The sequence below is a fragment of the Aotus nancymaae genome, unplaced genomic scaffold (genome assembly GCF_030222135.1).
Source record: "Aotus nancymaae isolate 86718 unplaced genomic scaffold, 86718_ANA_hifiasm-v0.15.2.pri h1tg000040l, whole genome shotgun sequence".
In the NCBI taxonomy this organism is placed as follows: domain Eukaryota; kingdom Metazoa; phylum Chordata; class Mammalia; order Primates; family Aotidae; genus Aotus; species Aotus nancymaae.
In genome coordinates this window covers 71329771-71342087 of record NW_026988454.1, presented here as the reverse complement: position 1 = coordinate 71342087, position 12317 = coordinate 71329771, and the positions used below count along the sequence as shown (strand labels likewise).

The 12317-nt window shown below is 32.6% G+C and overlaps 1 protein-coding gene across 1 annotated transcript in view; it reads left to right on the top strand.

Annotated features, from left to right (window-relative positions):
- MANEA (mannosidase endo-alpha) overlaps nucleotides 1-11370 on the top strand; it is a 33587-nt gene extending 22217 nt beyond the window's left edge. Inside the window, exons 4-5 of the mRNA XM_012444297.3 lie at nucleotides 7952-8028; nucleotides 8855-11370. Of these exons, the coding sequence (XP_012299720.1) occupies nucleotides 7952-8028; nucleotides 8855-9512 (735 nt within the window). The 3' untranslated portion in view covers nucleotides 9513-11370. The remainder of the gene's footprint in view (nucleotides 1-7951; nucleotides 8029-8854) is intronic.
- Nucleotides 11371-12317: the final 947 nt, after the last annotated feature.

Sequence of the window (12317 nt, the reverse complement as noted above, 5' to 3'; positions counted from 1 at the left end):
AGATTTTAAACACAGAATTAACAGACTAATTCCAAAGTTTATAAATATGTTAGAATCAAGTAAGACTTTTTAAAAAATGAGGGGAAAATTTGTCTTCTCAGATAACAATATACAGTATACATTGTGGAAATTAAAGAGTATAACATTAGTCTCAGTATGGGGAAAGAGATGGATACAGAGTCCTGGCACTTAATATGGAATTATAATATGTAATTCAAAAAATCAGGTGTAAAAATAATATTTATTCATTATTTTTCCCTGACGAAACTGCTTTATTTTTTTATTTTGGTTTTATCCTCTATATTCTGTGTCCTTGGACATCAGGTAACTCTTACTCTCTACTTGCTTATGTTTCTTAGAGTTTATTCTTCTTGTTCAATGCATTGTGTTTGCAAATCTTAATGAAAATGTGAGGTTGGGCACAGTAGCTCATGCCTGTATACAGATCCCAGCACTTTGGTAGGCCAAAGGTGGGTGGATTTCTTGATGCCAGGAGTTCGAGACCAGCCTGGCCAACATGTTGAAAGCCTATTTCAACTAAAATACAAAAATTAGCTGGGCATAGTGATGCACACCTGTAGTCCCAGCTACTTCTTGAGAGGCTGAGGCTTGAGAATCACTTGAACCTGGGAAGCAGAAGTTGCAGTGAGCTGAGATTGTGCCACTGCACTCCAGCCTGGCCGACAAAGTGAGAATCTATCTCAAAAAAAAAAAAAAAGTGATTTAGTGTCTTTCAACTGGAGACCATTTACCCTGATCTCAAGATTGCTACCACTCTTAAAATTTGCTGAAGCTTTTTATTTGCTCTGTAGCTTCTCGCATTTATATTCTAATGGAGGACAGTCTGGTTTGTCCAGTACTGGTAATTGAGCCCTGTAAGATATGTTGAAATGTTGCATTTCAAATAAAAATATTAAACGTTAGTTTTATATTAATTTTCCTTTTGCAATCTAGAAACTGAGTAGTTATTGGAGAATAGAAATGGAACTCTAGGGAGTGAGAAAGAGCTAAATAGGCAAGCATTTTTTTATTCTTGTCCGTAAAGCTGCCTCTTCTTTCTGATTTACTGTCCTGAAACTCTTAAGACGGCGTCTCTCAAATTAGCTCACTAGCCAAGAGCTGTCACCTACCATGTCCCTTGATGCCTTTCAGTGAGTTCTTATTGGCATTTGAAATCTGAAAATAGGCAAGCCCCCAGGTTCTGGCACCCAGTCTGAGATTGGGTAAGTGATTGATTTATCTTCCACAAAACAAGTCCAGGGCTGCTCTTCTGTCTGGTCCCTGCCAAAATCCTGGGAGATGGGAACTCAAGTAACTGGCTATTTTTTAGTGCTTTCAGGAAGTTTTTAAAGAGAAAATGAAAATGTTATGATATATGAGGATTGGTTGGCTTTTTCTCTTGTTTAAAGTGTCTGTGTAGAAGGAGAGTGTGACGAGCTCGACCACTAATTGCCTGTTTAATATTGCCAACATACTTGATCTCTCTGTGCTACAGATTTTATATCTAATAATCAGAAAAACTTGGAACATCATAGACCAATGTTTTCGAAAATTTTTAGAACAGTTTCTTGGCCTCATGTCTGGTAAGGAGCTATATATAGACAAAGAATAGACCTGGAATCATGAGACTGAAGCTTGTTCCAACTGAGTAGCACTGGAGTCTTATATTAGTTCCTTGATCTTCTTGGCTTATCCCCTTCATTTGTACAATGGCATTGAAGTCATAAGATAGTTTTATTATTGCATTTGTCTATGATTTCTGTTGTTGTAGAACAGGTATTTTTCCTAGATAGTTTTATTATTGGATTTGTCTATGATTTCTGTTGCTGTGGAACAGGTATTTTTCCTAATTCAATAAAATGTAGTAAATTCTGTTTCTTTTAAAGAATGGCAAACTTTCCTTTTTCTTGCTAATATAAGGAAATTTTGATATGTTTAATGAATGACGATACCTTCTAGTATTACTTAATATGCTGAGGCAATCTGATAGGAAAAGATTAATGAAGTTATAGGTTGTGTGCTGGCAAATGGGAGCCTCAAATGCATATAACTGACCACATCTAAAACTTTAAGTGTAAAATGTGTTCATTAGTAACATCTCTTTTTTTCTGGCTAATCATCATCAAAGCATGGAAATACTCTGCCCTTTTTCCAACATGTTGATTAATCTTAATTAGATTACTCCCCTCCCCGCAAAAACTCTTCCATTTATTAATTTTATTTTTAAAAAATTCTAAGGGTTTTAATGTATTAATTCTCCTTTAATCTTTATTGATGTGTTTCTCCTTTAATTAGTTTTTTGTTTGTTTGTTTGTTTGTTTTATTTTTGCTCTTTTTACTTTGGGAGGTAAAAATAATTTTTCTTTATTTTTATTCCTTTTAGTTTAGGGATGGAGTATTTTTAGGGAACGAATGTGTCTCACAGTTAAGCTTTTGTTATAGCTCATTCATTTTGATTACATAATGTTTTTACTCATATTAGTCATTAAATATTTTGTGATTGTAATTTTGATTTGTTAACTTCAACCAAGAGTCATTTTAGGTAAGTGCCTTTTAAATTATAAACAAACCTGCAAGAAAAGCAAATGATTGGTGCTTTAGTTATTTTTCATTATCTTTAGCAAATGTGACTAGGGTGTTTTTTGAAGTATAAGTGAGTGAAACTAAAATTTAAATCATGATTTTTTTAATGCGATACTTTTAAAATATACTTCTCTGCATGTTTGCTAGAGAAAAGGCTGTTGCACTTATAACTGTCATTGAGTAGGCTGGTTTTGCAGAGAGTATAAAAATCAGAGCTGGAGTTTAATTAGATCCCATTTGTCTGTTTTAGCTTTGTTGCTATTGTTTTTAGTGTTTTAGTCATTTAAGTCCTTGCATATGCCTATGTCCTAAATGGTTTTGCCTAGGTTTTCTTCTAGGGATTTTATGGTGTTAGGTCTTAGGTTTAAGTCTTTAATCCATCTGGAGTTAATTTTAGTTTAAGGTGTCAGGAAGGGGTCCAGTTTCTGCTTTCTGCACATGGCTAGCCAGTTTTCCCACCATTTATTAAACAGGGAATCCTTTCCCCCTTGCTTGTTTTTGTGAGGTTTATCAAAGATCAGATGGTTGTAGATGTGTGGCGTTGCCTCCGAGGCCTCTGTTCTGTTCCATTGGTCTATATCTCTGTTTTGGTACCAGTACCATGCTGTTTTGATTACTGTAGCCTTGTAGTATAGTTTGAAGTCCAGTAGCATGATGCCTCTGGTTTTGTTCTTTTTGCTTAGAATTGACTTGGCTATGTGGGCTCTCTTTTGGTTCCATATGAAGTTTAAGGTGTTTTTTTCCAGTTCTGTGAAGAGGGTCATAAGTAAACTCCAGAGCTTCTGCACAGCAAAAGAAACAATCATTAGAGTTAACTGGCAACCGACAGAATGGGAAAACATTTTTGCAATCTACCCATCTGACAAATGGCTAATATCCAGAATCTACAAATGACTAAAACAAATTTACAAGAAAAAAACAAGCAAACCCATTCAAAAGTGGGCGAAGGATATGAACAGACACTTTTCAAAAGAAGACATATATGAGGCCAACTAACATATGAAAAAAAGCTCATCATCATTGGTCATTAGAGAAATGCAAATCAAAACCACATTGAGATACCATCTCATGCCAGTTAGAATGGCAATCATTGAAAAATATGGAGACAACAGATGCTGAAGAGGATGTGGAGAAATAGGAACACTTTTACACTGTTGGTGTGAGTGTAAATTAGTTCAACCATTGTGGAAGACAGTGTGGCGCTTCCTCGAGGACCTAGAAATAGAAATTCCATTTGACCCAGCAATCCCATTACTGAGTACATATTCCAAAGGATTATAAATCATTCCATCACAAAGACACATGCACACATATGTTCATTGCAGCACTGTTTACAATAGCAAAGACCTGGAACCAACTCAAATGCCCATCACTGATAGACTGGACAGGGAAAATATGGCACATACACACCATGGAATACTATGCAGCCGTTAAAACCATGATTTTGTGTCCTTTGTAGGGACATGACTGAACCTGGAAACCATCATTCTCAGCAAACTGAGAACAGAAAATCAAATACCGCATGTTCTCACTCATAGGTGTGTGTTTAACAATGAGAACTCATGGACACAGGGAGGGGAGCATCACATACTGGGGTCTGTTGGGGGGGGACTAAGGAAGGGACTGTGGGGGAGTAGGGAGTTGGGGAGGGATAACATGGGGAGAAATGCCAGATATAGGTGATGGGGATGGAGGCAGCAAACCACATTGCTATGTATGTACCTATGCAACAGTCCTTCACGTTCTTCACATGTACCCCAGAACCTAAAGTGCAATAAAATATATTTTTTTTAAAAATCAGAGCTGGATCCCTTCCTCTATATCTTCTCTCCTGCACCATTAAGAACACAGCAATGGAACAGTTTTTTGAGTGAGACATGATAGAGATGTTTGGTATATTCTGTCATTGTTTAGCAAGTATTCTGTTTTTCCTTCCCTTCCATGCAAAGAATAAGTATACTTCCTGCCCCATTCTTGTTGGTTTGGCCTTATGACTTGCTTTTGCTGTGAGATGTGAGAAAAGGTAATGTTTACTATGTGCTTGCATGATTGTGCTCCTATTCTCTCTTTTATGAGAAAAGCATGCCCCCTTCTGCCTAGGACTCAGAATGACAGACACATGGAGCTGATTTGAGAGACATCATAAGCCAATTCATAGATTTTATGTTCAAGAAGCAAATGTTTGTCTTTTAGAGCCACTGAGATTGTGGGGTTGTTTGTTACATGGCATCTTCTAATCAAAACTTGACTAATTTAAATCATTCATCTAACTAAAAGAAAATTAGGCAGATTCGGTGATTTTTTTTTTTTTGCTCACTATTTTAGGGGAAAAAACCAACTCAGCCCTGATAATCTTCTTGCATTTTAATAAATTTAGTATGTTATTTTAAAATAGCACATTTTCTTTCTACTTTATGCAGAAATCACATTTCTTGTATTAGGTTTATCAGCATCCATTGTTTCTTTGTATATGGCTCTAGAGTCATTTTATCTGCTTTTCAGGCTTTTGCAGATTTCAACCATGTGAAATGTGCATATGTCTGTGATTCTTTTTAAAATGATTTTCACCTCCATTTGAAACATGTTATATTAGTCATGGCCTCTCCTTTTTCTTTTTCCTTGTTGTTAAATGAATATTGTGAATCCGTGGCAAAACCTTTGAATCTTTCCTAAATCTTACCTAAAAATTTGTGACCCTTACCTAAATACGGTATAAATGGCAGACTTAAGAGTTTAACTGTTGTTCGTTTTTGCATGCAAATCATTAGTCCATTTATTTATGCTTGCATTCATTCATTTAGTGCCTGCCATGTGCCAGATACAGTCCCAGATGCTTACAGTATTAAGAACAATAAAATATTAACTCTGTCCCTAAATAATTTTGTAATCTACTGGAGGTCAGACACAAATACAAGTAAATTTCAGTAAGAGAAAAGTATGAGGTATTATGGCAGGCACCACATAGGAGTGGGAAGACCTACCTCATATTTGTTGTGGCAGGGAATGAGGGGGTGTACAGGGGTGAAAGTAGGGAATGGAGTTTGAGAAGGAGAAAAATATCAGATTTTCATTTAAGAAAGTTTATTTTGTTTATTAAAATTTATTTATTAAAGGTTATTAAAATGCAGGGTAGGGAAGAGATGGGAAAGATCAAAATTAAAAGCAAAATGAGGAAATGTTTATATTCTTATTCTCTAAAGACAACAAAAATATTTCATTTTATGTATAGTATTCTGTCATTTTAAAATTGATCTAATCAGTTTTTCCAAATGGAAGAGAGAGATGGAGACTAGATCGCATCATTAATTAAAACTGCAAAGTAGTTTTATTATAATTAAGAAATTAGAAATACATAAGGGAAATTTTTTAATATTTTATATTTATCAGTAATAGCTTTTTGCATTTACTGCAAATATATATATCTGCTGTTTACAAAAATGGCATGCTATTTGTTGTTTGCAGCTGTAAAAGCAAATTCATTTTGATATAAGATAGTTCAAGATGCATACTGCTTAAATATGGTGTCCTTTATGTATAAAATGGAAATTTAGAAAACACGGAAGATGTATTGGAAGGAAGAATTACCCAAGGTAACATCATATAATAGTATGAAAATACCTACACACTTGACAGTTTGATTTCAACTGAATTTAAAAAGCAAATACCAAAACTACTGAGAAATCTAACTGCCCTAGCAGTTTCTACCCTAGCAATATGAACAATATTCTGCGAAATGAATTAGATCTTAGTTTTTTATGACAAAAACTTCTTTTTGTAATATTACTGCAATCTCATTTTGTTTAAAGTAGAAAAGTATATTTTTATTAAATACTACTTAACTTTAAAATTGATTCTGTGAAAACATGTAGCACCGATTAATGTAAAATACATTTTTTTTTAATTAGGTAATTGAAAATAGAAGAGTTTCACATCACAATAGAAGTCTCTAGTTTCAGCCAGGTCTGGTGGCTCACGCCTGTAATCCCAGCACTTTGGGAGGTTGAGGCAGACGGATCATGAGGTCAAGAGATGGAGACCATCCTGGCCAACATGGTGAAACTCCGTCTACTAAAAATACAAAAATTAGCTGGACGTGGTGATGCGCGCCTGGAGTCCCACCTATTCAGAAGGCTGAGGCAGGAGAATCACTTGAACCCAGGAGATGGAGGTTACAGTGAGCTGAGATCATGCCACTGCACTCCAGCCTGGTGATGGAGCAAGACTCCATCTCAAAAACAAACAAAAAAAGAAGTCTCTAGTTTCATAAATACTCATACAGCCCCAAACCTGAAATTAAAACAGTATCAATAAATTTATTTACACTGCCATAAAGATTTTTGATTAATGTTGGTAAGTCTGTAAAACTGGGAATAAAAGTGAACATCCTCGTTCTTTGTTTTATGAATCTGTAATAGATTGTCACAAGAGAAGTATCTTCTGTATTTTTTGACTTACTAGTTAGAAGTGGCATATAGAATGGCTTTACTAGCCATAATTAGTTTACCTTGATTTATATATAGCCACCCTTAAGTTAAAAAATTTTAGTCTGGGCACAGTATTTTTAAAGTATTTGTAGTTACTGCTGTCTATATATCGACATATATATAATGTATATATGTGTGTGTGTGTATATATATGTCTGAGGGATATCTAAACCATTAACAATAACCTAGGCATTATGAAAATTATTGTCCTTTATAACACTAATAGATATTTTGTGATTTTATTATAAATTCTTTAATAGAATTAAATGTAGATTATTTTATAAAATGTTGTTTTAATGATATGGAAGAATTTATCATGTAAAGAAATTTTCTAATGACTTTATTTAAATTTAAGCTTAATTGTCACATGCCTGAAAAAAATCCAGATGTTTCTGGACCATATTTTTTTGGTCTTTTTCCTAAAAGAAACATATATCTGAATATAGAATATTTCCTATATATCTTATATAGGTTATAAATATTTAAGATAGATATTTTTATATGGAGTAAACATAAAAAGAAGCATTGCACAGTGGTTAAGCATTTGAACTCGCAATTCAGATTATCAGCATTACCACCAGCAAACTGGGTGACCCTGAGCAACTTACTGAACCTGTCTTAAGATTCTGTCTATCTTTGATTACCTCACTAAGAAAGCAGAAATACCTTAGGGAGTTGTGAAGATTAACCAAGATAAGTATAAAATGTTTAGCATGTTATTTAGTATTAAATTTTATTAGTAAAAATTCTTTGGTAGTTTCTGTATTCAATAAATATTCATCTGAAGGTGATTATATCAGTTACTTTATTAAATATATGAAATATACTTCTATTTTTACATTTTAGATAATTTATCCCCTAATTGATTCTTTTGTTTGTTCTAGGTTACTTTTCACATAGAACCATATAGCGATCGAGATGATCAAAACATGTACAAAAATGTCAAGTATATTATAGACAAGTGAGTTTCTTTAATATTTATAAATATTGTTTTGTTATCCAGTGACAATTATTGTTTTAAGAATAGTACATTAAATTATATTTGAGATTTGAATGTTTATGATCTGTCATTTTTAATAAAATTACATTGTTAGTGAATGAATGTCACCATCATTTCAAGGAACATTGCTAAAGTTCCTTGCAATTCACTTTCTTTTTGAAAGATTGCTATTTTCACTGTTTTACAGGTTTATAGGCTATGTATGATTTCTGTAATTTTGATATTCTAAGTTGACATTATTTTCTAAACCCTAGGAATATAGGGCTTTATCTTGTTTGAAAAAAGGTTCAGATTATTAAAAGTAAACTGCTTCTTTTATCGCAGTGGACCTAGAGCTGATATTTTCATTTATATCTAGTCTGATCAAAAAGAAAGAATTTATTAATGCAGGTTTCATTTTTAGAAAAAAAATCTGCTGCTAATAGTCTGTGACAGGTGCCATAGTCTTACAAAGAAACTTGTCAGCAACAGTAAAACATTACTGATACACAAAAAGGCAATTTATGTATTAATGTAGAAAATAATAGGCTTTTTACAGCATTAGTCATCATTTCTAAACTTCAATATGAGATAATCACTTGTCTGATAATGCATCCAGTATCTCATTTTCTAATGTGTAAAATTAAAAATACATTTTTAATTATTACACTTACATAACTGATTCCCCCAAGAAATGGAGTGATGTGCTCAAGCTGTACTGATTCCTTTATTTTCAGTACGTAAACAGTTTTTATATGTGAATTAGTTATGAATATTCATGTCACTTTTATATGTGCTTATATTCTAGATATGGAAGTCATCCGGCCTTTTACAGGTACGAGACGAGGACTGGCAATGCTCTTCCTATGTTTTATATCTATGATTCCTATATCACCAAGCCTGAAAAATGGGCCAATCTGTTAACCACCTCAGGGACTCAGAGTATTCGCAATTCTCCTTACGATGGATTGTTTATTGCCCTTCTAGTAGAAGAAAAACATAAGCATGATATTCTTCAAAGTGGTTTTGATGGCATTTACACATATTTTGCCACAAATGGTTTTACTTATGGCTCATCACATCAAAATTGGGCTAGCCTAAAATTATTTTGTGATAAATACAACTTAATATTTATCCCAAGTGTGGGCCCAGGATACATAGATACCAGCATCCGTCCATGGAACACGCAAAACACTCGGAACCGAATCAACGGGAAGTATTATGAAATTGCTCTGAATGCAGCACTTCAGGCACGTCCCAGTTTAATATCTATCACCTCTTTTAATGAGTGGCATGAAGGAACTCAGATTGAAAAAGCTGTTCCCAAAAGAACCAGTAATACAGTGTATCTAGATTACCGTCCTCATAAACCAGGTCTTTACCTAGAACTGACTCGCAAGTGGTCTGAAAAATACAGTAAGGAAAGAGTAACTTATGCATTAGATCACCAGCTGCCTGTTTCCTAATGCATTGATTAAAGTTTAATAGTTATCAGGATCACCTGATTTTTAAAAGTAGCTTTCGTTTTGAGTTATGGAAAGAAAACTGTCAAAATCAGTATACACTATTTAAAAAATATTTTTAAAATTCTTTACAGATAATATTGCTACCCTTCACAATACCACATTGAGAAAATGTCTGAGACAAAATTTGTGCAAATTATTCCTTATGGCATAATTTACTGCATTTCTGACTGAAATCAAAATTCTGATTTAATGACAATGAATTTTTATTTTACAGTAGATAAATGCTTGTGTTACCCAAAGCACTTAGCACAAGTTAAATTATACTTATATCCTAGTCCCAAAGAAATAGGATTGTGTGTATATTTGGGATATCTATCAAAGAAAAAAAAAACCCTGAAAGATAATGTACATGTTTTATTTGGTATTTTTTAAATAATTTAATCAACTTTATTGTGTTAGTGTTCAGATTCTAGATAACTGATCAATAATGACGAAATTCTTAAGAATAACAAAATCATTGTAACTTCTTCTCAGTTTTGCTATGAACCTCAAATGGCTTTAAATTAATAGTCTTTTTTTTAATTTAATTATATAAATTACACCTTACTATGACCAAATTGTATTAGGAAGGCCTGCTATCTACAGCACAATGATTCACTTGCAGATTTTTGGTTACCTATAGCTTGCTAGGTGTTTTGGCATGTTTAGTGTTTCTGCTTTACAGTGCTAAATTCTGTATTTTAGAAGCTATGGAAAGTCCCTTTATGAAAGTTAATGATTGCCTCTCAGTTATTAGGAAAACAGTTGTGTCACAATTACTATGTAGCTATGATGCCCAAAATGTCATTTTTAGTATAGCTTGTCCAGTTTTTAAGTTGTTGCCATTTTATTATTCATGTCTTTAAATCAGAGACCAAATATTTTCTAGGAAAGAAACATGTTATTACTGTCATTAGATTGTATTTTAATATTTTAAATTATTTTGAACGAAAGTAATAGAGAAAATTTACTTAGTATTTTAGATTTTAGAGACATGGAAATGAAAATTATTTTATATCTAGGATAAGTCCTGAAGTTTGGCTTTACATTAAGTTTAACACTGTATAATGAAGAAACTAATATTTTACTTAAAAGTTAATACTTTAAAATTTTTATATAGTAATATCCCCATTTTATAGATGTTAGACTTTTATCATACCTATAGGTTAAAATACTTGTGATCAGTAACTTGTCATATTATGACAAGTTGATCACTTGTGTACTAAAGATAAATCTCTTTAAAAACTAAATAAAATGCACTGTAGTCTTACAATTAATGTTTGTAACTATAGTAAAAAAAAATGTATATCTGTTACATAAATGTTATTTCTTAGGTGTTCTCTTAAGAAGAGCAATAGGATAATGCTAAAAAATAATGCCTATAAATCTTCAGAGTATTAAGTCATCCATTCAGAAACATAAATTAGCACTAAATTTATTATAAAATAGCTCATCAGATGACAAAATTTTATTTTTAAAGTGGTTTTGACATAAATTATGTTATTGAAGAGAGGCATTATTAATGTTAAATTTGTTTATAATTTAGGAATTTGTCATTTCTCAGAGAAATTAGGCCTTAGGAAATTAATACAGTAGTAGTAATCATTATTTTCTATGGGAAAATAAAACAATAAATCACTATACTGATATTTTGACATAACCAAGCACTTATATAGTAATAACTATATAGATGTAACCTGTGGATTTTTTCTTATATCTATTTAACTAGAATATATTATTTTAGGGATAATTTATAAGTGTCACACCTAATATTCTTTTATAAGATACCATATTTCATTAAAGTTTTGTTAGTGAAGTATCTACCACAGAGAAATTTTTGTCATTGTTTATGTTGTGTATTTGAACCCACCACGACAGAAAATAAATTTTTGGAAATAGTTGTGAGATTAAGGGAGAGTCTATAAAAACAAGGTCAGCAAATTCTCAACACAGATACCACCAATTTTTGTCTTGTTCCCATTATAGACATGGCGAATCCACACAACATACTTCACCTCTAAGCTTTGTTGTGATTCCTCAACACATTACCTTAACCAGCCAGCAGTAACAGATTTCAAAGTAATCTAAGGCAGATTCTGTCTTCATTGCAAAAAGTTACTCTCAATAGAAGAATGGCATCTCATCTCATAATTACTTACTAGTTTATAATTATATTAATATATGTTTTTTTCTCCCTTTTTAATAAAATAATTACAGTCATTCCTCAGTGTCTATGGAGGATTGGGTTCCATTTACCCCTATAGATACCAAGCTCTGCAGATGATCAAATCCCTGATACAAACTGGTGTAGTAGTTCCATATAACCTATGCGCATCCTCTTGTATACATTAAATCATCTCTGGAGTACTTACAACACTTAATACAATGTAAATGCTGTGTAAATAGTTGTTATACTGTATTGGTTGGTGAACAATGACACGAAGAAAAGGTCTGTATATTTTCAATGCAGACACTGTTTTTTTTTTCCCAAATATTTTCAGTAGGCAATTTCTTAGTCATGGGTGTAGAACCCAAAAATATGGTGAGCCAACTGCATTAGGTATTATCTCTAATAATTCTGTTAATTCTTAGAGAGGAAAGATTTTAAAATCTTCCTTAAGTATCCATTATCGTTCCGTTTACCTTTTTATTTGTAGCACAGTTTATATTGCTATGATCACAAGTAAATAAGAGCAAAGAATTTATTTAATTCAAAAAAACTATATGTTGGAATTCAATATAGTCTAATAACTGTTAAAACACAAA